The sequence below is a fragment of the Acomys minous genome (genome assembly GCF_964271855.1).
Source record: "Acomys minous genome assembly, chromosome: 9".
NCBI lineage: Eukaryota > Metazoa > Chordata > Mammalia > Rodentia > Muridae > Acomys > Acomys minous.
In genome coordinates, this window is record NC_140490.1 from 18,415,646 (window position 1) to 18,442,891 (window position 27,246).

The 27,246-nt window shown below is 48.7% G+C and overlaps 4 protein-coding genes across 52 annotated transcripts in view; 2 read left to right on the forward strand and 2 right to left on the reverse strand.

Moving 5' to 3' along the window:
* Positions 1-781, forward strand: part of STAB1 (stabilin 1) — a 29,311-nt gene extending 28,530 nt beyond the window's left edge. Inside the window, exons 66-69 of the mRNA XM_084796006.1 lie at positions 1-105; positions 192-338; positions 433-549; positions 643-781. Of these exons, the coding sequence (XP_084652132.1) occupies positions 1-105; positions 192-338; positions 433-549; positions 643-699 (426 nt within the window). The 3' untranslated portion in view covers positions 700-781. The remainder of the gene's footprint in view (positions 106-191; positions 339-432; positions 550-642) is intronic.
* Positions 728-9,160, reverse strand: NT5DC2 (5'-nucleotidase domain containing 2). The gene is made up of 14 exons (XM_084796056.1): positions 8,839-9,160; positions 5,275-5,459; positions 5,077-5,151; positions 4,582-4,637; positions 4,368-4,461; positions 4,105-4,233; positions 3,944-4,004; positions 3,750-3,852; positions 3,543-3,644; positions 3,260-3,341; positions 1,579-1,665; positions 1,349-1,489; positions 1,168-1,232; positions 728-1,072 (listed from the first exon to the last, which is right to left on the reverse strand). The coding sequence occupies exons 1-14, from the start codon at positions 9,056-9,058 to the stop codon at positions 811-813; spliced, it is 1,662 nt and encodes a 553-aa protein (XP_084652182.1). The 5' UTR covers positions 9,059-9,160; the 3' UTR covers positions 728-810.
* Positions 9,161-9,505: 345 nt separating this feature from the next.
* On the forward strand, positions 9,506-20,349 carry UQCC5 (ubiquinol-cytochrome c reductase complex assembly factor 5). 2 transcript variants are annotated; one of them, XM_084796064.1, is made up of 4 exons: positions 9,506-9,645; positions 10,657-11,241; positions 14,449-14,536; positions 14,647-20,349. In XM_084796064.1, the coding sequence occupies exons 2-4, from the start codon at positions 11,091-11,093 to the stop codon at positions 14,801-14,803; spliced, it is 396 nt and encodes a 131-aa protein (XP_084652190.1). In that variant the 5' UTR covers positions 9,506-9,645; positions 10,657-11,090; the 3' UTR covers positions 14,804-20,349. The 2 variants fall into 2 exon arrangements, with proteins under 2 accessions (XP_084652190.1, XP_084652191.1); XM_084796065.1 differs by having other exon boundaries at positions 14,676-20,349.
* The window catches only part of PBRM1 (polybromo 1), a 101,540-nt gene continuing 92,180 nt past the window's right edge, over positions 17,887-27,246 (reverse strand). For 33 of the 48 annotated variants that reach the window (XM_084796048.1, XM_084796017.1, XM_084796015.1 and 30 more), the window contains 4 exons: positions 25,639-25,794; positions 22,460-22,530; positions 22,074-22,290; positions 17,887-20,711 (listed from right to left, as the gene is read on the reverse strand). In XM_084796048.1, coding sequence (XP_084652174.1) covers positions 20,539-20,711; positions 22,074-22,290; positions 22,460-22,530; positions 25,639-25,794 — 617 coding nt within the window. In that variant the 3' untranslated portion in view covers positions 17,887-20,538. The remainder of the gene's footprint in view (positions 20,712-22,073; positions 22,291-22,459; positions 22,531-25,638; positions 25,795-27,246) is intronic. The other 15 variants (XM_084796044.1, XM_084796046.1, XM_084796043.1 and 12 more) reach the window with 1 other exon arrangement.

A 27,246-nucleotide genomic window follows, 5' to 3' on the forward strand; every position in this document is an offset into this window, starting at 1 on the left:
GCCCCAGGGGCAGTTGTGGTCAACCACATCGTCGTGTGGGATATCATGGCTTTCAATGGTGTCATCCATGCTCTGGCCAGCCCCTTGGTCACGCCTCCCCAGTCTGTGAGTCTGGGGAAGCCGGAGACAGACCTCAAAGGGTGAAGGGATTCTCTCTGACCTGGTCCTTGACTTTGCCTTTCTGCTTACAGAGAGCAGTGCTGGGACCCGAGCCTCCAGCTGTGGCATTAAGCATGGGGATTGTGCTAACCTGTGGGGCACTGCTGGGGCTGGGAGCTGGAGCCTTCTACCTGCGTGCCCGAGGCAAGGCCACAGGCTTTGGCTTCTCAGCCTTCCAGGTGAAGAGTGGTTGGGGGAAAGTGGGGGCAGGGTCCTTCTGTCTTGATATTTTTTTGGGGGGGGGGGGCTTACCAGTCACCACTCCACTTCCAGGCGGAAGATAATGCTGACGATGACTTCTCCCCATGGCAAGAAGGGACTAGCCCAACCTTGGTTTCTGTCCCCAACCCTGTGTTTGGCAGCAATGATGCCTTTTGCGAACCTTTTAATGTGAGTGTGGGGTGGGAAGGGTGGCTGGCAGGGTGAAGGGGACAGGCCCTGGGCCTAGCCTTGCTTATCTGCATCCTGCCTGCCCCTCTGCAGGATTCACTCCTGGAGGAGGACTTCCCCGACACCCAGAGGATCCTTGAGGTCAAATGATGCTCTGGAACGCATGCAGAGGCACATGGAAGACAGAGACCACTTTTATTGCTTGTCAGGGTGGCTGGGGCGAAAAGGCCAGACGGTCTGTCCAGGACAATAAAAGTGCCCTCATCGGATATGGGCCATGTCACCAAGAAAGGGTGTCTTCATGCAGCCGGTGCACAGCTGGTCCATCCAGAGGGGCGCCTCATGCTGCAGGGGTGTGCGGCGTGGGTAGAAAGTGAAGTCTACGCGGTAGTTGAGCAAACAGCTGAGGGAGGCCATGTAGAGATCCGAGAAGCGCACGAGGCGCCTGGAGAAGTAGGTGGGGTTGTGGAAGGTGCGGAAGATGCTCCCAAACTGAGCGTTGAACAGGGCCTTTGTGATGCATCTGTGGGAGGGAGAGACACGGTACCCACCCGTCAGCCAGGGTGCAGAGAAAAGGATGGGACAACTGTCTTCCTGTCGTGGCTCCTCTCAGCTCACCTCAGTTCTTGCCGCTCCTTCATCCAGGTAGCCAGCACCTGCCGAGACTCTGCGTCCTGATAAGTCTGGGGAAACACAATGCGGGGAGGTGGGTGAGCACGCGGCATCCGGGAGGCACAGGGGCCCCCAGATCCGATTTACCAGCCCGCCCCCTCCTAACCCTTGTCCCTGCCATCCCCACCTGCATGCGCTCCAGCAGCCCGGTGAGAGCCTGCTGCCAGGTCAGTGAGTGCATGTACTGCTCCGTGTTGATGATGCGGATCTCACGCTCTAGCTCAGGGATGATGGCTCCTGTGCGCCAGCCATGCCGCAGCATGAGGTCCTGGCGGAAAGGATGGGGGGGGGGCGGCGACCTCAGCACCAGCCGGGAGGGCTCCTTCCCCTCCCTGGGTAACAGCCCGACTCCCTCACCGCCAGGTCACTGTAGAGGTGGTCACCGAAGTAGAGCACACGTGGCCCCCGCCACTCCGTCAGGCGAAGGAAATCAAACAGGTTCCCCTAGGGGGAGCAGAAGGGGCACTGCTGAGCCAACTGTGCTCCTGAGTGGCTGTGGGAGCCAGGCTTTGTCCTTCACCAGTCCTCCTAACTCTCCAGAGGCAGCCAAAGCCAGCCGGATGCTGGGTTGCCCTTTCCCGTGGCCTCCCTGTTCTGTGGTCCTTACTGTTTTCCCCTTCCAATAGGAAAGGGGGGGTGGGGGGGGTCAGCTTGCATCAGAAACATCACTTGTAAGGGTGGACTGGCCCTCACTCAAGGACCTCTTTACAGTGGCCTTTCACCTACCCAGGCAAGGGCTGTGTTTGCAAGAAACAAACCACGGGGAGGGAGGGCGGGGCCCTGACCCTACAGCAGAGGGCCCTGAAGTTCTGTGAACCTCCTCGGTCTCCACCCAAGGGACCCTGTGGACCAACTACGGAGCTCACTGACAGGCCACGTGCTTTCCTTCTTTGCTCCAGAGCCAGGGAAAAGATGAGCATAACAGAAGAAGCCTCAGGGGTTAGGGTGGGAGCCGGGTGGGAAGGGCTGGAGTTTGGAAGCAAGGCAGCTACCAGAGGTGCCACACGCCAGGGTGGGAAAGCTCAGATCACGGCGCCTCAGACACATGAGAACTCGGGGCGGCAGGCAGCTGATGAACTGAACTGAGAAGCAAGCACACCAGCTGGACAGATGGGGAGGGTGGGGTGGGGGTGGGGGAACTGGAAGATGTAGGCTCTAGATAAATATCCAGGGGCAGCTGAAGGAGAGAGGGCGAAGAAAGACAAGGGCTTGTGGACAGGCTCCCCAGAACACAGCGCCAGGCCTGAGAGCTGCCAAGAAAGAAAGTCACCCTCCCCCAAAGATGGCCGCCGCCATCAGATGCTAAGACAAGAGAGCACCACCCGAGCTGTGGGCACAGGCCTGCGCCTAAAGGACTGGAGTCCTGGGTGCAGTAGGGTAGGATGCTGAGCCGGGCACGGGAGCGGGAATGTGCCTGCCAGCCGAGTTGATGTTGCTGATGCTGCTCTCCTGGCCCCATCTCCGCTAAGATTTCCACATCCCAGGTAGGGCCATCAATGCCCCAAATCTGTCCTCTCTTCCTAGCTACATAGGAAACTAGGATGGGTGGGAAGGACGTGTGCCTCAATTCCTAAGCTGTCTCCACAGCTCCACCCCGCCCCCTCAGGATTTGGAGCAGGCTGGTTTCACTGTAGCGGTGCTCCGTGCTAATTGTTCACAGTGCATTCTAAGGCTTTTTTTTTTTTTTTTAAAAGCATGACTCAAGTGGGACAGTCTAAAGTAAACAAGGCCACGGCTCCTAGGCCATTGTGTAGATGTAGAGTCCAAACCCAGGCAGTGTGACCACAAGGCTGAGCTCTCTCCCAGTATCACCCAATATATATATATATATATATATATATATATAAAATTATATATGTATATAATTTATATGTACACACACACACATGCCAGTAAACATGCTCTAGTACCTAGCTTCCTACAAGCTATGCTGCTGTTGGTTCTAGCCCCACAGTGCAAGCTTGGTCAAGGCCATGAGGCAGCCCCTGCATAGGCCAGGGTCCCCAACTGGGCACTGCTCCCCCAAAGCAGTCCTCACCTGCCGATAGATCTTGCCCTTTTCCAGGCGGGCGATCCGGTCCCAGTGGAGGGAGCCTTTCTCATCGAGCTTTCGAAAAGGCCTGGGTGAGGGCGGAGGGGGCTGATGTGTGACGGAACCACAGACTCAGTGGGCACTGGCCAGCAAGGGGGAGCTTTACTTAAGCACACAGAGTTCTGAGTCAAGGCCAATTGGGTTTCGTGCCTGCATCTACTCATTGGAATGGGGTCCCCGTCCCCGTCCCCCCACCCTCACCACCCCGCAGTCCCTGCTGTGCCCATACTTGCGCCGGTCGGTGAAAAAGTTGGGCTTGTCTGCCTGGACAATGACTACATCGAAGAGCTGGCGCCAATCGGGGCCCACCATGTGCCGCATGCCTTTGTCCCTGTGCAGAGGTGGCACTGGCTATAGGGGGTCTGGGAGTGGTACTGTGCCGGCCACCCCACCCCACCCCACCCCGCATGTCCTCCTACAGCGGGCCTGGACTCACACGAAGCTGAAAGGGCTGTTGGTGATGAGGAACAGCTGTTTCCCATGGGCCACCAGGCGGCTCAGGACTGCGAATGTTTCGTCCCCTCTCAGGATGTACTTCTCTGAAAGGGAAGATGGGTCGGTCTGCAAGGGCCCCAGGCCCATGACCCTCGGCGCAGGCAGGCCGTGGGAAGGGCTGCTGTCCACATTTACCCATGTCTCGCTCTATCCACTGGTACATGAGGCCCTTCACATGCACGTCCCGGATGGCGTCCTGGGTGGCACAGGGGACAGTGAGCACATGCTAGGGAGGAAGGCCTGCCACGTCGCAGACAGACCTCATCTCGTCTAAGGGACAAGTGCCACCCCCTCACCGTGACATCCTTGTAGAGGTGTACTTGGTCAAACTCCAGGCCGTGGCCCAGAAAGTAGTCCACCACACAGGACAGCAGTGCCATCTCCGGGAGCGAGAAGATGTCCATGAACTGCTTGATGGACGGGCCCTGGGGAGGAACGTCAACTCGGGACACTGGCAGGCAGCACGACCTAATCGGCCACCGCCTCACGGGATGCCGGCGCCCACATCAAAAATCCCTGGTCTGGGCCGCTTTGGGCAACAGCAGGCTGTGCGGCTTACCTTGCCATAGAAGCCGCTCATCTGGTAGAGTGGGATGTGCTGGGTGCCACCGTATAGGTCAATCACTTCCTCATCCGGCACAGGCTGGAGGCCCCTGAGTTGGGGGTGAGTAGTGGGCGTGTATGTGTGTGAGTGGACAGACGCACTCAGCCGGAGCCCAGGTAGCAGTATAGAACAGGGACAAGTGTAGGACTGAGGTGGACCCGACACTAACCTGTAGGCTGTTCCCAGTTGTACATAATGAAAAGCATCAATTTTCATCAGAAGGCTCTGGAGGCATGTAGGAAGCAGGGCCAGTGGTGAGGTAGGGTCTCCCCCCCCCTCCTCCCCCCCCCCGCCTCCGCCCCCTGCCAAGATAGGGTTTCTCTGTGTAGCTTTGGCTGTCCTAGACTCACTTTGTAGACCAGGTTGGCCTCGAACTCACAGTGATCTGCTTGCCTCTGCCTCTGGAGGCAGAGTGGAGGAGGAGGTAGGTTTTTATCTCTGGCCCTGAACTAGTTTCTCCTGGAAACTCTTCCCCCCCCCCCCCACCGCCACCCCCAACCCCCAACAATGCTCAGCAGCAAAACCTCTACCGGATGCTACTAAGGAGGAGCTACAACCGAAGCCAGGGTGGTCTGATAAGGAGAGATGGAGGCTGAAGAGGCTGGCCGTGTACACATGCAGTCAGGAGGGGGCGGTGTGTGTGTGACAGTGTCTAGCCACTCACCTTCTGAATGTCATAGTGGAGGCCACGGATGGCAAAGCTTGGGTCATAGTCATACTTTCGAATCCCCTCTGGGTACTGTTGGACAAAATACCAGTAGCAGTGCCAGCCCTCAGTGCAGGATACCAGGGGAACCCCAAGACTCAGTCTGGGGCATAGGTCAAGCTCATTCCTGCTGGCCTCTAGGGCCAGCGGCCTCACCTTGTAATGTTCTATCAGGATGTCCCGGGCAGCATTGAAGATCTCGGGGTGCAGTGCATCTGCATACTGGGCCAGCGTGTAGTCGTAGTCAAAGCCATAGACTTCCACGTCACTCAGGCTGATCTCATTGTTGGCGTAGATGGCCGCTGGGTTGAGGAGGCTGCACACCTCCGGAGGCAGAAGGTCTAGAGGGAAGGAGACACAAGAGGACAGGACCATCATGACAGTCTCAGTTATGGCAAATGTACCAAGTACTTGGTGGGTCCCCAGCCCCATGTGCCCCACAGGACACTGGATCATGTCACCTTAGCCACTACACTAGAGGCCAAATGGAGGCTCACAGAGAAGTCAGGTGCCAAGGTAGGGCAGTGCTGACAATGGGACAGCCTGCTTCCTCTGGGGGTTGGGTCATAGTCACAAGCCTCCCTTTTCTGGGTTAATGTCTCATCTGCAGTGGCCCCTATACACTGAACCTTCGAGGCTGACTACTAAGTTCTACCAGACACAAGTGTGTGGGGTCCCTGGCAGCACTGCTCAGAACAGTCATGGCCCTCACTCAAAACCCATCTGGGAGTGCCACTGTCCACTGGCCTTCTCTTCCACCTCCTTGAGGTTACCTGCCAAGGGCAGCATGCAGGGCTTGAGGACTCCTCCCATAGGATGCCCGCTCTGTTCTGACCTGACTGGAGGTCAGTGCTGCTTTTCCACTTTGCCCAGAGCTGAGGCTGGGGCCCAAGAACATTGGAGGGTTGGAGAAGCCCCTGAGGCTGCCAACCTGGAACACCTGCCATAGCCCCAGGGAGTAAGGCCCCTCTAATCGGATTTCAACTGCCTGCCAGACCACATAATGACATTCTCTGGCTTCAGCCAGGGAACATTGCTAATTACCACAGGCGGGATGTAAGATGTCGGGCTTTTTTGGAACACTACCCAGTTTGCTCTCTTCTTGCCACAGTCACAAGCCTTGGAAAGATTCACAGAGGGAGGCTAAGCCAGGCACTATGTCAAGAAGGTTCTGGGGGTCCTAGGCTCAGCTGCCTGTTTTCTCCCATCTGGAAAGTGAGTAAGAAGGATGGAGAAAATGAACACCATGTGACAGGGCATGGGATGTGAGCCAGCCAGGGTAGGTCCTCCCTCTCACGTCTGTGAATTCAGGAATGTCAGCTTAGCCCCTGGGTCTGTGTCTTTTAAAAGGGGAACGAAGTCCGACCCAACCTACTTTGTGCAGCCTCCTTGCTCTGTGCCCACACAACGTGCAGGATCAGATGTGTGATGTGCCTTTGAGCTAGAAGCCCTGTCCTGGGTTTCCCTTGGTCACTTCTGGAACAGGAATCACAGGGGACAAGGCAGGACTACATTTGGTCTCAGAGACTCTAGGTCCAAGTCTCCAGGGGATTTGTCAGCCATACCAATCCTGACCACAAAGCAACACTCTCTGGCCCCACAGAACATCTAGCGGCTGCTGGGCTGTGCAGACACCTCCTCTACGTGCTGAGCTGTTGCCTCAGAGGCCCCTGTGGAACACAGAGCTCCACCCCATTTTCTTTAGAGTCAAGCGCTGGGTGTAGGTGTGGGAACAGGTGTGGCTGGTTCCTCTGGTGGCCTATAGCCAGCACAGAGCAGCTGTCGCAAAGACTCCCTGAGTATGGATGGAGCTCTTCACTGGACAGGCTTAAGACCCAGCTCATGACCTCCCTCTAAGGAGCTGCCTCAGAGACTCCCCTCACCCGGTGCCACAGGGACTCTGGGCCTCGGCTGCCCACAACCCTAGACTCCTGGACATCAATTTTGTTTATGACGTGGCTTAGTGTCCAGAGAACCCCTGGGATGGGACGCACAGACATGGCATCTGTGGGCCCAAGCTTGCAGAGTTCTGACCACGTCCGTGCCTTGCCTCTGCTCTCGAGGGGTTTCTCAGGAGGATGACGGAGGAAGCCCACAGGGCACACTTGCCTACCCCATTCCTGGACCAAGAAAAGCCTGGCTTTGAGTGCGTGGGATCACAGAGTCCTACTTCCTCCCACGGGTGGCATATGCTGAGTAAGCCAGGACAGGATCTGTCTGTCATGACCCAGCAGCAGTCTGCCGTGTTTATGATTTTACTGTCTAGCCCCTGCCCTCCTTCCTTCAGGCTCTAGGACTCTAGTACACTTAGGAGCCTTAAAGCGCGTCTCTTTCCCTCCCCTGACCCTGTGAAGTAGTCACACTTGTAACTCCACCGTCCAGAGAAGAACTGAGGTGGGGGGGGGGGTAAAGTCACCGAATTAAGTCACCGCCATCTGCCCTAATCACTCTTCTTTGCCTTCCGGCCACATGAGGCCAAGCAGCGTAGGTGATGGTCTTTTCCCAATGCTCTCTGAAGGACTATTAGCCCTAGCCTGATGAGGTCAGGGTTCAGCTAGCTCCCCCTGGCATGGTAGTGGAGGTGACCCCGCACACAAGAACTCAGAGCATCTACAAGGATCTGAAGACACAGGAGGGCCCTGAAGGATCTTCTCAGTGGCTTCTCCCCCACCAAATCTCCAAAAGAAGCCTCTCACGAGCAGAACAAAGACTCCTTAATCAGTGCTGTTCACCCCGCAGTATCCCCAGTCCCTTAGAGGCCTGTCAGGAGGTGAACTCTGGCCAGCGTCCAAGTCTCCACACAGCTGGAGTGGATGCCCCCCACCAGCCACAGTTGGAATCTCCCGGCCAGACAATGCAAGTCACATCACCTCTGGGGCTTCCTCCAGAAGGGCCTTTGCTCCTGTTTGGCCTTGTTCTGAGTCATCACAACAACTCTGGGACAGAAGACTGAGGACACTGAGGGTCTTCAGAGGGTGTGAGGCGGAGGGCCTCCCTGCCGGCCAGTGATAGGGACCACAGCCCAGACCATCTGTCTGCTGCAGCAGCAGGGCCCCACTAGACCCACCCAGACAAATGGACAGATGTTCAGCACGCTGATCTCCTGCCTCATCAGCCCATTCCATAGAGGAAGAAATGGTTAGGGGAGGGTAAGTGTCCTGTGAAGCTCTGGCTGAGACTATAGCAACTCTTCGAGACGGAAGGGGCTACAGTAACTTTTACGGTCCTCCAGCGGCTTCACTGAGTTTGCTTAGAGTGCTTTAGGCCAGCAGAGGCAAGCCAAGAGGTGCCTGCAATGTCCGGCCGGTGTCACCTTACGTCGGGCCACCCGTGAGCAGGACTCAGTCTTTGTCCACACACTGCAACTAAGGGTCAGAAGAGAACAAGGGACTGGGAGGGTTTCTACCGTCGCTGCCCGCAGGCTGTACCCAGGAGCAAGACCAAACGGACCGCGTGCGCGGCGGCCGCTCCAAGCATTCCAAGCTCTTGCAGCTAGAAAACAAAATTCCCACTCGCCCCCAGGAGTCGCGGCGCCTTGCAGAGGCGCCTCGTAACAACTCGATGGAGTCTTTTACAAAACGCCATGTGCCTCAGGTTTTAGGACCCGGGCCAGCCCCACCGGGTGCATCCAACGAGCTGCACCGGAGACGGTGCCCCAGCCGTCTGTTGGGCACCGTTCGGCTGTTGCCCTCCGGCGCACTGCCCCCCGGCGTCACCCACCGTGCACCAGCCTCCGCATGTCCTGGTAACGAGCCCACAAGTGCGCGCTGAGGTCCGCGCCGTCTGCGGGTGCCGAGCGCGGGGTGCTGGGGCAGTGGGCTCCGGGACCCGGCGGGCCGCAGCCAGGGCAGGAGGATGAGGACGAGGCGGCCCGCGGTCCGCCGTGGCCTCCGCACAGCAGCCAGCGCCGAGCTGTCGCCCGCAGTCCCGCACCCGCCATGCCCCCTGCGCGCTGCCCCCGCCGCCCTCCGCCCGTCCGCTCGATAGCCTGCCGGCCGCCCTCCGACTGCCCGCCCGCCACCGTGGCCCTGTGCTTCACAAGGCAGCCGGCCAATGGGCGAGGTGCGAGGAGCCCATTCGGCCAATGGGCGTACCACTCGGCCCGGGGGGCGGGAGGTCCCGGGACGGGGCGGGGCGGACTGCCGACCCCCTCCTCCTTGTCCTCTGCTCCACTCAGGGGCTCTGCGCCCCCCTTTGGTTGTCTCGGGGTGATGGCGGCACCTTCCCACCCTTGCGCGGGAAGTCGCAGGGCTTAAGAGCCCCCGTCTCCGCGAGGCCCTGGACGGCCGGAGGAGCAGCAGAGTCTGGAATTCTCGAGTGCATTAGCTCCTCCTTCACCTCGGGGTCTTTTAGTACCTCCCCGTCAGCCTTGGGTTTCTCCTAACCCCTGGGCTTTTACCCTTTCCTCTTCACATGAGTTCTCTTGCCCCGGGGCCCCGCGCTCCTGCCCCAGAATCTGACTGACTGCCGCTCATTCACCTAACGCACAAAGAGCTCTCGGTGCCTGCAGTGCCAGTCCTAAGCTGGGTAAGACCACTTGACCCGATAGGCAGCTGAGGCAGCCTTGTCTTTGTAGTGCCTGGTACCCAACACAGGTGACGGTCTTAATTAACTAGGAGCCAATCCACGGGCGTACTACATGGCTGTGGGCCAGAATCACTGCAGCCACCTGGTTCTGGTGGCTGTAAATGGATGGGTTGGACGATGCAGGCCCCCAATTGAAGTGTCTCAATGAAATTCGTTTCTGCGGGAACCCACCCCGCCCACTTCTGTTTTCTTAGTCTGCTGGTGTACACCAGGAGAGGCTGGCCCAGCATCCAGGGCCTTGTTGGTGATGGGCTGCCCAGCTGATCACACGGTGGCTGTTGGGTTTAAGGTTGTGTGTAATGTGTATATTCGTAGCCCTCCTGTGCCTAGGCTGAGGATCATGGATGCTAAAGGGTGGGCTCATGGGTGGCTAAACCTGTGCAGCCCCAGTGACCTAGGGCTATGGAGACCTGGCCCTGTGTGAATGAATCTCTTCCAAGTGGATGGACACACTGCATGTTCCAGTCCTCAGAACCAAGAGAAATGGGAACAGGTGGCAGAGGTTCGCTGTATGTGGCTTCTTGGCCTGTGCTCCAGGACTGGAGTACAGGAGCTACAAGACAGGCTGCGTTCAGTGTCTATGCTCTCAGGCTGTTTTTGACCTTTTCCTGGATTCCCATAACCTCTCATTTAATTCTCTTAGATTGCCTGTCCTCGCAGCATCACAGGAAGGCTCTGTTTTTTACAATGGTGCGGATAGGGATTTGGTTTGACAACAAAGTCACACTCTTTACCGTGGTGCTCTTCTGCAATGGGTTGTGATGCATAAAAAGCACCTACAAGTACTTGAATAATGGCAATTTCCAATTTATCATAGATTTACATTATTTTTATGATAAAGTTTAGTTTTCAAAATGCCTGTCGAATTTTGTTCTTAGTCCAATCAGTCATATCCCAGAAATAAGAGGAAGGAGTGTCACTTAACGACATTTTCGTTTATTTCCTTCACAGAGGGTCGTCACCTCGGTCAGTGTATTACAAAAAAAGATGGCGATGGCAGAGTAGGGGGCGCGGCAATCAACTCCCAGCCCCAGCAAGCGGAGAGCAGGTCGAGGGCGGGACCTACATGCCACGTTGGAGACTCCGCCCCCTGAGGTTGCTCCGCCTCCAGAACCTAGGCGCCTGCGCGGGCTTCTTCAGGCCGGCTCGGCCTCACAGAGCACGCGCGCCCAAGCGGCACTCTGATTGGAGAGTCTGAGCATCCCGCCACACTCGGATTGGCCGATCCGCCCGTGCTGACCCAGCTCTCGCTGTTTGGCTGTGGCGCTGCGGCGGGGACTTGTCGCGCAGTCCGCGGGGCGCTGCAGGACCTGCCGGATTGTTAGTGTTACTTCCAGTACCAGTGCTCCTGCTTCCGCCCTTACCTCCATTTCAAGGCCTCGGTCATGTTCTTCAGGGCCCAGGTGAGGAGAGCTCTGCAGCGAGTGCCCGGGAAGCAGCGATTTGGCATCTACAGGTTCCTGCCCTTCTTTTTCGTCCTGGGAGGAATGATGGAGTGGATTATGATTAAAGTGCGCGTGGGCCAGGAGACCTTCTGTAAGTGGGGTGCAGAAGCCTCCGTTTCTCCCGTGGGAACGCAATTATAGGCCGTTGGTTCCACCCAGTTGCAGAACTGCTTTCGCTTTAGGCTGAAGGACAAGTGTTACTAATTTGGCAGTTCTGCGGCTCCGGCTGGAGGCCCTCCAACCCTCGGGGTTCTTGTATTCGCTCGCGTTGGCATCCAGCCCTCCTCTCCCGGCACTTTAAGAAGGCACACATGCCTCCACTCAGGCTCTAGTCCTTTGTAACCTGTCCTTGGCCCTGCCAGTGACGTTGGACCTAAGGAACAGGATTGCTCACACTCAGAACAGGGACCAATTCTGAGGACTCAAGAAATTACAGTTAAGTACCCTGACCTTTAAGACCTTCAGCCCAAACTCGGGTGGACGCTGGCCTGCTTGTCCTAGCTAATACCACCTGTAACTAGCCATTAGGCCATGTCTTTGGCCCAGAACTGTGAAAACAATGTCTGGCCTTTCCGAGGACTGATGGCCAGTTCCCTGCAGGCCTTCTCCCTTGTTTTGCATCTCACGTAACGGTATCATTTGAGAGCTGCCTACTCAAACATTTGTTATTTCAAAGCCTCCATTGATTCTCTTTCTATACTTTGATACGGGGCCTATGTTAGTCCCTTCTGGCCTTGCATCTTCAAACTTGTAGCCACCCTTTGGGATTATAGGCATGGGCCCCGACTCAGTATTTAATGACCACCCATGAAAGTATCTAGTGGACAAGGCAAAGGGTTCTCCATTTCAGAGGAGCTCATGGGAATACGGCTGGGTGTAGCTTGGTGGTGGAGTACTTGCCTCACATAGGCCCAGCCCCATTTCTGCCCCCTACCAGTAAGCATGCCAGGAGGGGTGTGAGTTCGAGAATCCTGGATGGGCACTTCACTGGATCAGATGGTGTGGGGATGGCTTTTTGGGAAAGAAAGGTATTTAGGACTGTCAGCCACATAAGGGGGAGATCGATGAAGCCGACTTCCTGGCAGTGGTAAGGGAAGCCTGGAGGCTGATGTGAAGCAGTTTGAGGGCCGGTAGCAGGTGGACGGAATGAAGGGGGCCATAGATAGAAGGGACCTGGGCCATAAAAGAACTGGACAGTCAGAATGTATCCTAATGATTGAAGGGGCTCTCTTCAGAGAGATTGACAGAAACACAGAGCGGCTATGGCTGGTCAGATATGCTGGCCTGGTCTACAGGCAGAGGGGATGCTGAGAGGTGGGGAGAGCTAAAGACAGCCTAGAGGCAGCGCTGCTAAGAGTCTAGTAGCAGAGAGGAGCATGAAGCCTTTTCAGGGACGAGAAGGACAAGGCTGTATTTCCACTGAAGGCACAGAACATAGGAGGGTGATCCTGGGTGCCACTTAGGACATGAGATGGGGCTAATTACAGTTCTCAAGTTCAGGAGGACAGTTTGGGCCAGACACCTGGATTTACAGGCCATTCAGCCAAACTGTAAGGGAAGCATCGGACGTCAGTGTTTAAAGGTGACTTGGAGTGGCTAGAAGGAACATCAGGAAGGGTACCCTTAAAGACGGGATAAGGAAATGGGACTGAAAGGGGAGGTAACCACCTGCCCTTGAAAGACTGAACATGCAAACAGTGAGAAAGCTAAGGGGCTGGAACTGGGCTATAGCTTACTTGGTACAGCACCTGTTTTGGCATGCAGGGATTCTTGGATTCAGTCTTCTGAGAAAAGGGGCAGGGGAGGGAGGCTAGGGGGAACTGGAGACTGCCACTTCAGAGGTACCAGTGCCAATTGGGATCAACCTTAAAGGTTTGCCAAAGAGCTCGGTTTTTTTTGTTTTTTTGTTTTTGAGACAGGGTTTCTCTGTGTAGCCTTGGCTGTCCTGGACTCACTTTGTAGACCAGGCTGGCCTTGATCTCAGTGATCCACCTGCCTTTGCCTCCCGAGTGCTGGGATTAAAGGTGTGCGCCACCATCACGCCAGCTGCCAAGGAGTTCTTTATAGTGGTCTTTGTGAAGGAAGAGAATGCTCTTAGTCCTTCAGGACGGAAGAAACTGCTTTTAGTCATGTAATGGATTCAGTGAGAGGTACCTCAGGCAGGAGGCCGTGGAACAGTCACTGGTTGGGGTTTTGGAAGTGTGTCAAATTAAGAGAGTGTGTGGACTGTGAAGGAACTTCAGCTGGGTTGTCAGGCCAAGGGCCAGAGGAAGGCGGGGAACTCCAAGGACAGGAGAGCTGGGAGGACTGGAAGAGCAGCTGTAGTCTGAGCAGAGTTCTTTCCATGGAACACTGTGACTGGAGACACAAAGGAGGTCAAGGGGCCGCACTTACCTCCCAAGGAGGAGGACAGTAAAAGGGCAGACGAAGAGCAGGAGACCTGAGCTGCAGCCACCGTTACAGTGATGGAGAAGATGGCAGTCAAGTAAGTTTTGAAAGAAGATAAGTTTTTCTCTTTTTTAAAGAAATGAAGGGCTGGGTGTGGTGGCGCACTCCTGTAATCCCAGCACTCAGGAGGCAGAGGCAGGCAGATCACTAGTTCAAGTCCAGCCTGGTCTGCAAAGTGAGTCCAGGACAGCCAAGGCTACACAGAGAAACTCTGTCTTGAAAAACAAACAAAAACAACACCAAAAAAACAAACAAACAAAACAACAAACAAAAAAAGGAAATGTTTATTTTTTACATAAGGGAAGAGGATTAGCAGTTTGGAAAAGAGCTGCTGAGAGCAAGGAGCCTTACCTCCCTCCTTACTAGGGTTTGGTAACCTAGGGAAAGGAGCAGCAGAGAGCCCTGGGCAAGAGAGAATCTTAGAACAGAAAGATGTGCCAGGATATGACTCTGTCTCTGAGACATTGATATTTACCCTCTTACCTCAGACTCTTCAACATAAACATTGCTGATCTCTAGTTGAAGTGCTGGAGACTGCACTTAAGGCCTTCCTCTGCTAGGTAAATCACCGAGAAAGACCCCAGTCTCTACTTTTAAAATTCCTCAGTTTAGGGGTTGGAGAGATGGCTCACGGTTGAGAGCACTGGCTGCTCTTCAAAGAGGACCTGAGTTCAATCCCCAGCACCCATATGGCAGCTCATAACCATCTGTAACTCCATTGCCTGGGGATCCAACACCTTTACACATACAGACATGCAGGCCAAATACCAATGCACATGAAATAAAAATAAGTTATTTTTTAAAAAATCTGGTTTCTTTAAAATCTAAGCAAAATTTTTGTTTGCTACAGATGATGTCTACCGTAGAAAAGCTTCAGAAAGACAGTATCAGAGAAGGCTGGAAGATACATCAGAGACCCATCTTCAAAAGTTAATAAAGTAAATATGAATTCTCAGTGTTTATTGTAGCCATTTTGTCTTTTTATACAGTCTCATTCTTCGCAGGCTGGCCTTAAACTCAAGGAAATCCCTTGCCTCTGCATCCTTAGCTCCATTAAGATCACTCTATTTCAAGGAGGAGAGAGCTCAACAGCTAAGAGAACCGGCTGCTCTTCCAGAGGACCTGGGTTCGATTCCCAGCACTCACATGGCAGCTTGCAGACACTCCTAACTCCAGCATCCTCTTCTGGCCTTTGTGGGAACTGAACACATGGTGCACAGATACGCATGCAGGTGAAGCACCCATAGACGTTGAATTTTTTCTGAATATTAATCCTTTGGCAACTGTATAGTAGTCCAAGAATTGCCTTTACAAAGAGTTTTCATAGTTCTACTGTCTCTACTTGACTATATCCCAAGTTGCTATTGGATAGTTTCTTCCTAAAACTCTCACTGTGTCTCATTCACAAAGCATTTCTTAAGCTATCTAAAGATCAACCAAGATGTTTTTGCAATGCAGTCTGAATTATTTGTAAAGCCTTTTTATGAAAAAAAATTTTAATTACATGTATTTGTGTGTCCATTTGAGTATATGCATTGAGTGCAGGTTAATGTGGAAGACAGAAGCACTGGATGCCTAGGGCTGGGGAGGTTGTGAACTACATCATGTGAGTCCCCGGAAGAGCAAAAAAGTGCTCATAACCATTGACCTCTCTAGCCCCAGCTTTCTGTTTCTTTTTGGTGGAATTAGAATGAAACCATGGCCATAAAAGATCTTTGCAAGACCACCTTAACTAGGGTAACTGCACTGGTCACATTTCTGTCCTTTTCCCACTTGTAAGCTTTTGCTTGGGAGCGGGGGGGGGGGGGGGGGGGAATTTTAGTGACTGCATACTGGGCTGCACCTAAAACGCTAACATATAGTCCAGTCGAATCAGGGAGTCAACCAAAGGCAACTAGGCAAGCTTGACCCCTGTGTAAATTTGCATCCCTAGTAGAAAAAGGAATTTACATGCTTTCAAACAAGGTGACCTACAGTCTAAAGAAAAAGCGAGTGGTGGCCACGCCTTTAATCCCAGCACTTGGGAGGCAGAGGCAGGCAGATCACTGTGAGTTCGAGGCCGGCCTGAACTAAAAAGCGAGCCCAGGACAGCCAAGGCTACACAGAGAAACCCTGTCTAAAAAAAAAAAAAAAAAAAAGGAAAAGGCAAAGTTTCAAAGTATTATGAAGAAAGAAGCTGATGTTTAAAGCCCATGAGGTAACATCAAGTTAATTATCCCTGCCACAAACACTTCTAGATGGGTGTGATAGAGGTGGAGGAGGCAGGAGGGTCAGTAGTTCAAGGCTAAGATGGACTAGACCCTGTCTTGAAAAAAATAGAACCAGAAAGTATCCCAATTTTTTTCTAGCAACTTTTTCCTATTTTGAGTTTGCTACTGTTAGTATCAATTCATTGTAAAAAGAGTCATAACCATTTACAATGCACCCATGATTGTTCAGCTCACTGTTGGTTACCAACAGTGACCAAAACCACTAGGGAAAGAACTGTACTGCATGTCTTCTGCCTACAGGTGTCACTTAAGAGAGTGAATCTAAACTCAGGACTTTATTTTGAATTCAGCTGTGTAAGGAGCTGTGGTGTAATTCTCAACTATGTGGCTACACTTCCAGTTTTAGAAACTGAGGAGTACTCGTGGGGTGTTGTGATCTGCGCCTTTAATGGGAGGCAGAAGCAGGTGGATCTGAATTCGAGGCCAGCCTGGTTTACAGAGCAAGTTCCAGGACAGCCAAGGTTACAAAGAAAAACCCTGCGGGGGGTGGGTGGGTGGGTGGGGAGTGGGGGTTAGGGGTTGGGAAAGTACTCAGCATGTGTTAAGAGTAACAGTAAACACCAATACAACCAACATTAGCCAGCTTGTTGGCTATTAACTCCTTTTCTGCCCACCTATCTCCTCCCCATGAGCTTTATTAAAGAAGAAACTTGGAAATGGCAAAACAACTTGAATTTTGACTTAGTTTGGAAACTATGAATAAGAACTCATCTTTGCTAACCAAGGTGCAAGTATTTTAAAAACTGTTCTTTAAAATTGTGTGTATGGAGCCAGGCAGAGGCAGGTGGGTCACTGTGAATTTGGCCTGGTTCACAAAATGAGTCCAGAACAGCCAAGGCTACACAGAGAAACCCTGTCTCAGAAAACCTTAAAAAAAAAAAAAAAAAAAAAAGGCCACATATTCTAGGATATTTTTTGCGACTGGGGCAGTACTAGAGTTGAGACTAAGGCTTTGTATATGCTCAACAAGCATGCCCACCTTTTACCTTTTATTCATTCATTTAAAGACAGGGTCTTATAAATTACCCAGGCTAGCCTTGACCCTGCAGTCTTCCTGCCTCCGTCCAGCCCACTAAGTATCTGGTTTACCAGATGGATATCTTAGCATTTATTGTAACTTATTTCCACTGTGATACTGGGGAAAAGACATAGGATTTGGTGCTTCACTTACCATGTCAATTGATGGAGACAGTCCCTAGAGTTAGGTATACAGTATTGAAGAAAGGGTATTTTTATTTATCTTGCAATTCTACACTGGAAGACTTATCTAAATCCTGGTATTTTACTTAATCACTTTAGTCTTTTGTTTGAATTTTTCATAGTTGAGTTTTCTCTCAAGAAAAGTATATTTGGGCTAGAGAGTTGGCTTAGAGGTTAAGAGCACTGACTGCTCTTCCAGAGATCCTGAGTTCAATTCCCACCAACCACATGGTGGCTCACAACCATCTATAATGTGATCTGATGTCCTCTTCTGGCCTGAAGGTGTACATGCAGGTACAACACTGTATACATAATAATAAATCAATCTTAAAAAAAAAAAAAGTATATTCTTGGACCATGGGGTTCTCCAAAGCAATTTTTCTCCTTGTAAAGGAGTAATGAAGCACAGATATGCCAGCCTCTGTGCCCCCTGACCCCCACCCCAAAGTGCTGGTATCGAAGGTGTGTGCCACTACATCCAGCCAGTGAGGTTACTTAAAATGAGCTCTCTACTTTATTGATAGAGAGTGTACCTCATTGTCTACCCTCAATAACTTGCTCTTCATTTTTGAAACCTGTGTTTTGTTTCTGCTCATGCTGCCAATCCTGAAAATATGTAATAATTCTTTGCCTGCCAGCCGGAGGGCTGTGGGGCATGCCAGGCTACAAATGGGGTCTGTACGTTGAATCCCACTTCTTCCTTGAACTGGCAGCCCTATCTTCCTTAGCATGAAATCTGGGCTTGTAGGAGTCTTCTTCAGTTTGCTCAAAACATTTGACACAGCTTTAACAGAACCACCAAGCCTGGCTAGTCCAAATCACTTTGCAAACTCTTGTTTTTATTTGGATTAAAAAGCTTTGATGAACAAACATATGATACATACATGGCATAGAACCAGTTACCACTTAAACTTCAGATAATGATATAGTACAGAAATTAGAATAAACCAAATTTTAATCAGGTCTGGAAATGAAAGTTCAAGCTGAAAGTTGTAACATCAATTTGGAGATTTTACACAAGTGTCCCTCACCCCCTCGGTTCCTCCTCAGAAGGGGAAAGCAGATTTAGTAAAATCAAGGTCTTTTAAGTCAGTTGGCTGACATTCTATTTTAAACCTATAGGTCCCCAACCCAATATAAACAAAATTCTTCACAGGAACTTACATTTTGAAAACAATTAGGTCATTATATTTCCTAAGCCACATTACTACATTTCTTAAAAGTCATGAAAAAGTGTACTGTATACCTGTACTGCCTTAAGTTAGGTTTTTTTGTTTTTTTTAAAAGGTGGCTGGTCTCACATATTATACCCTAAGTAATCACTGATACTCTCTCAAAGCATGATTCTAAAATAAATAGTATCTTAAATGCTTTTAGTTAATTAATTATTTCTTCTTCAAAGGTAATCAGGGCCTGCCTTACCCTGTGCTGGATGTGTCCTGCCTTAGGGAACCTGGGCCTGGCTCTTGGTTCCTACAGCACTAGAGCACTGGGAAGGAGCCAGGAGGAGGAGTGCTCCGCTTCTAGTGCCCCTGGTTGCTGATAGGCAAGGGATGTTAGAAGCTCAAGGAGCCTCATATAAACCTTTAAAAAGGAAAAATAAAATGAACTCATGAAATAAATAAATAATTTAACCAAAATTAAGTTTCTGGTTCTTTGGTGTAATTCAAGGGTACCTAAAAAGAAAAGAATTTGATTACATTAAATAGTCCATGATGAGTCAATGGTCCAAATAACCAGGAATCAAAGATTGATTTGATTCAGTTTAACAATAAGGTACTGGCATGTCTGCTGCAGTACATTTTTTAAAATTTAAAATTATTTAAAATACTTGATGAGAATTGAGATCCAGTGGTTGACTACTGGCATTAAGTTACAAGGGCTCCTGTATTTATTTAAAGTAGATACCAGGGACTTCTTTCCATTCTATACTCTTTTTGTTCTCATGATTTATTAAGCATGGCAATTAACGTGAGTACTGATCTGTTATATTTTAAAAGGAAGAGTGTCTTTTAACAATCATTCTCAGAGAACAGTGGCAGCATCAGTACAACACAGCCACACCTGTTAGAGTAAAGCACGTTCAAAAACATCCACTGTGTGAAATGTCTGCTGCCACCTGAGCACTGTATGCTGCCTCAGTGTTTATTCTAGGGCCATGTTAGAAGGCAGGGCACCTGCCCTTAATCCCAGGCCTTAGGAGAAAGGGGCAGGAAGATGTCTGTGAGTTTGAGACTAGCCTGGTCTATACAGTAAGTTCCAGTCCAGCCAGGATACATAGTGGGACCATGTTTCAAGAAAAGAAAGGAGGACAAGGTCACCAAGTCCAAGCATTTGGAATTTGTAATATTTTTTTGGTGAACATTTTCTTAAAGTATAATTTCCTTCTCCTATAATCCAAAGCACAAGCTGAATTTAAAAATACTTTAGAAAGAATTACTTCTGGTTGAGAAGTCCAACCCTGAAACAAACAAACAAAACCCACAACTGATAACAAGGAAACAAAGAATCCAAAACATTTGTGTATGTAGGCAGTCCACCCTTGCACAGAAGACACAGCTTGTGTCCATTACACTCTCTTCGGTTAGGTATTACGCTTCAAAGAAACCATCTTCATGCATACTTGAGCACGTTCTTCAATGTTTTCAAGCTAACAGATGTAAAGTTTCAAATCATATAACTCTAACATGAGGGCATAAACTGAATCATAAACAAGTCAGAAGTACCTTTAAACTTACCTTCCAAAACTAAGTCTAACTCGGATCTGAGCACATGGTGTGCAGAAACCAATGACAATACAGATATCTAGCTCAGCACAGAGCTAATTTTTCTTTCAGTTACACTAGCTCTGGATGGATACGTAGCATTGACTTAGATTTCTATTGTAAGCCTCTGTTAATACAGCAAATGTGTCTCATCTGTCATACATCAAAGCACTTCAGTTTACCTGTAAGAAAACCTGCAGATATTTAGGCATGTGAAACATACATATACATTCCTCTAAGATGTAAACTAGGACCAACTTCACATTTCATTGTCAACTTATATTTGTAAACTTTTTTCATTTTTTTCGCGTGTGTGTGTATAGTGTATATATATATATGTAATATAATATATATATATTTATAAAAAAGGAAACCAAAGCCCCACGCCAAAACCTTTGATGATTTAAGTCCCTTAACAAGTAAAGACAGAACTATGACTATATATAACCAATTATGAAACTGGTTTTAAACAAAGGAAACGTATGCAAAAAAAAAAAAAACTTTGTGTATTTGATAGTCAACTTAATATAACAAAACCAAATTGAAATAGCTTATTAAAAGTGTCCTTATATAAAAATGGCCTTGTGATGTACAGTAAAATGCAATAAAAACATCATCCTTTGTTCCTCCCTCCCACCCCCCAGTAACTAAAATGGCTACCGTTCCACAACTCTTCGCTTCTAAAGAAGAAACACAGTGATGTGATTAAACATTTTCTAGGTTGTATGCTTGTCGAATGTTTAGAGTGTCTCGAAGCATTAAATCCCGCAGGCGCCAGAGGGCGTCTGCCATGGTGGTGTGTGCCCCTTTACTTTTGAGCCAGTGAGAAGGTAGGCGGCTTTCCTGTTCTTTTGACAAATGGATATCCCGTCTTCGAGCTGAAAATTTGAAGTATAAACAGAGAAACAGATGTTAAAATTTTAAGATGATAAAATGACCCCAAGTTTTAAAGGCTGATGTATTTATGAATATGTGCTATAGATTATAAACCATAGCAGATCTTTTATTAGACACTGATATCTAACCACTGACACTTTACTGTAGATACCCCTGATATTAACATTTTTTTCAACGTTAGAAAAGATGCTTAAAGAGAAAACAGACTTAGTATTCTTAAAAGAACACCTCCTAGCTGGGTTTAGAAATGAGTAAGGGCTGGCTCAGTTGCTAAAAGCATGGTGCTCTTTGCAGGCGGCTGGGGTTCAGTTCCCAGCATGCACAGGGTCACTCACAACTGTCAAGAACTACAGTTCCAGGTGATTTGATGTCTTTTTATGGCCTCTGAGGGAGGACATCAGGCACACATGTGGTACATATATGTATGTAGGGAAACATTCATAAGATAACCTCTTGAAGGAAATGAGTAAGAGCTAGGTATGGTGGCGTTCACCTGTAATGCCAGCTCTTAGAAGGTGGAGGGAGGACTACTAATTCAAGGAAAGCCTGAGATACAGGTCAGAGCTAGTCCTGTCTCAAATACCAAACCAAACAACAGCAAAACCCCAAAATCCAACCAGGATCAGGGAGATGGGTCAGTGCACAGAAGTACTAGCTGCACAATTGTGACTATAACTAGGCGCTCCATCCCTTATTCCACACAAAAAGGCAGATGTGTTAGCTATCAGGATCTTAGTAATTTTAAGGCAAGATGGGAATTGGAGACATGAGACACGCCCACAAATTGAAGGGGGGCAGTCAGCCTACAGTAGATAGTGCAGCCGCATAAACAAGAGATACCCTGTTTCAGTAAGGTAGAGGGTGAGACCCGAATCTTTGAAGTCCTCTTCTGTCCTCCAAGCAACCAAAGCACATATGAGCTCAAACACACACACGCATACACGTGCACATGCACTCATTTATCCTTTAAAACAAATAAGTAGAAGCTTCTGAATTCCTTCCAGAAACCAGGTAACACTACTTCACTATATTACTATAGCTTGGTAGACTAAAGAGATAAAAGCTTTCCAGCTTATTCTTTTTAAAATGTGACACCTATTCTAATGCTCAAATATCTGAAAGAAAAAAATTAGAGTGTATTCAAGAAGATGGTAGTATGATATGACTGAGCTTTGATTTTGGGGTGCATTTTCACTGGATCCATGTGCAAAGAACCCCAAATCTATTGTATGAAATAGTATAATTTATTTTACTATACTGGTATAAGAAAAAGGGATGCTGTATAAGCCTGCAGTAGTGAGAGGACTGGGAAGAAACACGCATTTCAGTAAGAGTCTCCTTACCTGCCAGAGTTTGGTCCCACTTGCTAATGCTGTTGGATTCAGCACTGAGTCCTTCAATGTATTTCAGGTAGGCCTCTGAGTGAAGAAGCCTTTGGGTCTTTGGTGGGGGAGCCACAAACATGGGTGTTGTTGGCTGCTGTATGACAGGGGGACCAGTTGGATGAGGACCAGGATATGGAGGCGGTGCCTGCTGCCCTGGAGGTCCCAAAACTCCTACCTGAAAGAACATGGGATTGCATGATTAAGGAAAAAGAGAGAGAGAGAGAGAGAGAGAGAGAGAGAGAGAGAGAGAGAGAGAGAGAGAAAAGATAAATCTGCACATGTTCTGTGAAGGCAGATAACTAAAAACCTCTTGAGTCCAAGGGAAATCAAACTAGGAGGCTTACCTGTTGTCCGTATGGACTTCCACCTGGTGCTGTAGTCCCTACCATGGGGGCTACTCCTTGATTCATCACACCTATAATTCAGAATGCAATGGCACAATTAGAGGCTCTGGGTTTTGTTGACTGAAAAACTGTCTGATAAGAGCTGATGCCATTTATAATGCCAATCTATGTACTTTTGCCCTTGAATATGGAAAGGAACCTTTAAGCACCCTAAACAGAATCTAATTAGGAAATTCATATTCTTTTGTTTCTGCTTACTTAAAGCACAGCAATATAGTACAGTTTGCCTGGAATTAATCATTGCAGGCACAGAATGTTTTGAACCCTGCATAAAATTCTAGGGTACCCTGGGTGAGATATAGTCTGAATACACTTTTCTTCTGACCATACAGTCTTCTGCAATGGAGCCTGTAGGATCGGGCTCAGCAGCAGCTACTGTACTGGGACAGGAAACAAGGGCTGAGGAAGAGCAGTTATCTGAACCTTGTGGTGGCTGGAGGCACTACCTTAGTATTCCTGTGCAGGCCACCAGCTGGTTCTACCTCAGGTACTAAAGTTGGAGGAGAGAAGGAAGGCATTTCAGTGGGTGGTGTGGAAGCAGTGCACCTTGTTGCCATCACCTCAGACTCCAAATGAAAAGGAAAAGAGAAAGACTTTATGGCCCTGTTTTCTCTGGTAATCACTGAGTAAACTTCTTGGGTAAATGTTCATGAGCAATTGTTGTCTCATAGACACTAGCTGTTAACAATGGAATGTCCAAAATGTAGTCTTTAAGGCAATTTTTTAAAAATCTCAGAGCTATCTGCTATTATAACAAAACAAAATCAGCCAAGGGACTCGGTTTATTAAAACTAACAAACCACAACCAAAACATTTTAAGCTGTTCCTTAAAGCCTAAGTCCTGCCAGTGATGGGTATGGAGGGGCTGGAGGAGCTTGCTTCCTAGTCTTCTAGCCCTGTTTGAAAATGCTGATGTTTGCTGTGTATGTTAGCTCATACTTATAATCCCAGCACTTGAGAAGCTGAACAGGAAGACTGCTGTGAATCCAAGGCCAGCCTGGGTTATACAGAAACTAAATGTGTAGTTCTTCCAAAGCTAGCATTTTGATAGGCAGGAAATTGGTCACTTGAAGGTTCAGAGTTTTTAAGTGTCTCTTCCAGTAAGTACAAGGCATCTTATTTGTTAGAGAAAGAAAGTAAGTGAAATAAGTTTCTGCTTAAAAAGAGGGAATATGCCAAGTACTCGGAATTATAACCCAATCACTTCAGCTGTGTCCTGGTGATTTACGAACTGCACAAAGAAGTAATGGCAGATAGGCTGCTGTTTCAGCAACACGTTAGTATCCCATAGGCCCCTGATGCAGGTCACTCATCTACCACAGACTCTGCAGACTGGGAGGCTCCCCAAACTGGCTCCATCACAGATGTGCAGGACAGCAGAAACAAATCTGCAACCTCCTCCACTTCCTGTTTACAAGTACCATGCTGGGAGTAGCCATTGAGAACATGAGCCTCTGAGACAACAGATGAGCCTTGAAACTCAAAGCCCAATCAGCTGTGCATGGGCTTACAAAGAGTCCTTCCGGTCTCCCTGACTACTATCAGGTGTGCAGTGCTTTCTTTCCAATGCAGTTTAGATTCTGAAGGCAAGAAAATAGAGGAGAGCAATGCCCCCCACACCCACCAAAACACACCTGCTATATTGGGGTGTGTACTTGGCCTTAGACAGGACTTTACCAAGTGCTGTATACATTTAGAAGGTACTAACTCTAACAAGGTTTTATTGACTCAGAGAAACCTTGTGCCAAGGTATGAGGGCACAGATTTAGGACCAAGTTCATTTGCCATATAAGGTAAGAAAATTTATTTTCTGATTGACTCTTGGTGCCACAGCATTTCACATGAGTCACCACATCCAGAATAAGTATCAATACCACAAACATTTCTTCCTATGGGAACATTTGGTGGTGGGGGGGAAGAGCTTTGATGGAGTTACGGTCATTCTCTAAGGAACACAGAGAATGTGGCTAAACCGAAGGAGTGGAATGCATGCATCTCATCCCTGCATGTGGGATGGTGAGGCAGTAGACTCTCGAGTTCCAGGCCAGCCTTGGCTACATAGTCCGATTCTATCACACAAAAAAAAGGGAACAGAAAAGAAAAAGAAATAGGGGAAAAACAAAACAAAACAAAACAAAAACCAAACCGGTGGAGTCAGCATTTATTTCCTCTACACACTGTTGGGTTCACCCTCTGAAATATTATTTGAAACCATGCAGAACCCTGTGGGCAGTGGGTCCCAGCATAATGCAAGTAAACCTGACAGGCTCCATCCACATTTTACCTGGGTTTTGGCTCTCTTAGATGACGTTTCAGTAATAGCTTGATTGATGCTCTAAGTCTTTTAAAAGTCCATTCCCCCTAACTAGATTATAGCCAAAAGTAGATTCTTTTGCATATGATGGAAATTATGGAAGCTTGTGATTTTCAAGTCTTTCAGCCTTCACTATAAAGTGAAACAATGAAGTGGACTCTGAACTCCATTTATATATTTCTACAGGAAATATATTCTGTTGACAGACAAACATGTCCATAGATAACAGGGTGTTAAAGTGTTACGTTATGCTTGCTAGGGGACTCAAGACTAACTCAGTACAAACTCCCTTCTTACACCGTTACAAAGTAAAGGATTTCTGAAGAGCTCCACATACGCTGCTCTATGATCACATTTAAAAGGGCTGTTGAGGAGGAAGAGAGAGAACAGGGACTCTCCAATGAAGACCCTGTGAGAGAAGAATTTCACCAGGTGAAGAAACACACTCAAGAGAAAAAAGTACTTTTATACATGACTCTGAACTGGCAATTCTCTGCTAAGAGGCTGTGGCCCTCAAGGCTTCTCAAACATGTCATGTCTGATAATAGACCATGCCTCTTGCTCCTAAATCTGTGGGTCTGGCCTCTGCAATGCATCCTGTGCTGTTGCCAGGTAGCAGATGGAGATAAGCACACAGGTCACCTGCTCAACATATAGGATGGACTCTACTGCTGACAGCTCTGGGATTCTTAGTGAGAGAAACCTGGCCACCATGGGCAGCAGGTGCCTCCTGGAAGAACTGGCTGAGGGAGGAAAAAGAATAAAAAAAATGAGATTAATGAGTGAATGAGGATGAAGTTCTTACCCGGTGGTGGGATGCCTGGGAGGCCAGGCACACCTGGCGGAAGATGGTGAGGTGGAGGCCCCCCAGGGTGAAGTGGCTGCATGCTGCCCATGCTAACAAGGCCATCAACTGGGCCCTGCAAAGGTGGAAGGCCTGGCGGATAGCCACCCATCATGCCTTGAAGGACACAACAAATTTCAGACATGCATCATTAACATGCAACATGAGCTAAGTAATAACAACCCCTTCCATGCACTACCAATGAATAAAGCACCCTTAGTACTGCATGATATAACAGCAATTAGTGCAATTATTTTGTTGCATAATGAACAAAATAAAGTTACAAATATGAAACCCAACACTTTTGGATGAATTAGTATTTAGTAAATTATTGTTTATAATTATTCTCAATAAGCTAAACATAATATTTTCATTTAATAATAAAGAGGAGCTCTAGTGACAGCTTTCCCAAGGTCAGAGCTATTGGAAATTGTTCTGCCACCTGCAACTCCAAATGATCATTACACATCCCATCCTCCACTCTGCCTGCACTCACATCCCTATCGGGAGTGCACATGAAGGGGGATCAGAATGGAGGGAAATGAGGTGCACAGTCCTGATCACAAGGCATGGTTCTCCAGTCTGGGAGCAAAAAGGTTTCAAGACTTCTTCATATACTCCTCCCTTCTATCTCCATCACTGTGGTTATGAGGGGATTATGTTAAGGTTTGAGCTGGAGAACTAACGGCCATCACAATGAATAATATTTCATCTTTAGATTTCAAAATATGTTAAGGAGAAATCTAAATTTTTCTCAAGCCAACTGAAGTCCAGATAGTTCAGAAACCTACATGAAGCAGGCCTGAAGGAGGAACAGCTGGAGGATCAGGCTCTGCTGACAAGAGAAAACGCCAGTTGTCATCACTGTCTCCAGGCTCACACATCTCCTCATGTAAACCTTCAATGGATAGGGAGCGGTCTACCTGAGGTACCGAGTCCCTGTGCAGAGAAGCTCTTGTCTATTTTCCAAGCATACCATCACATAAAAAAACAGCTGTTGGCTAGGGAAGCGTTACAGCAAACAAGTATTTTTGGAAAAGGGGTGGATATAAAATAATTTCAGTAAGGACTCACCTATCAAAAAAACAAAACATGACTCTCCTGGAATCTGTAAGAGTCTTCATGAATATAAAGCTCCCCCTGGAGTATAGTCACTTTTAGGCAGTTTCTCACATAGGAAGAGCAAAGGCCTAACACCAAAATACTCTGAAGAGAACTTCAGTTTTACTTTCTTTGAAACCATTTATTTATTTACAAGCTTAGTCTTAAAGCTATGGCATACTGAAAACCCTAAGACTGACTCACCTTAACTCCTTAGTCATATCTAAGCTGGCTAGAAAAACTTACAGTTATATAAAACAAATTTGAAAATTTCTATACAAGAAATAGGATGCATTTCAGTTTTTAAGAGTTCAAGTTAAAAATGACTTTAAGCAGATACCATCATCTTAAACACGATGAAATCCAATATTGCCAAACTGCCCTTTCAACACACCACCAGGAACAGCTTTTAAGGATAAGTAGGTGAGAAGTTGAACAGTGTTAGGAGGCTTTGCTTTCAATTACAAA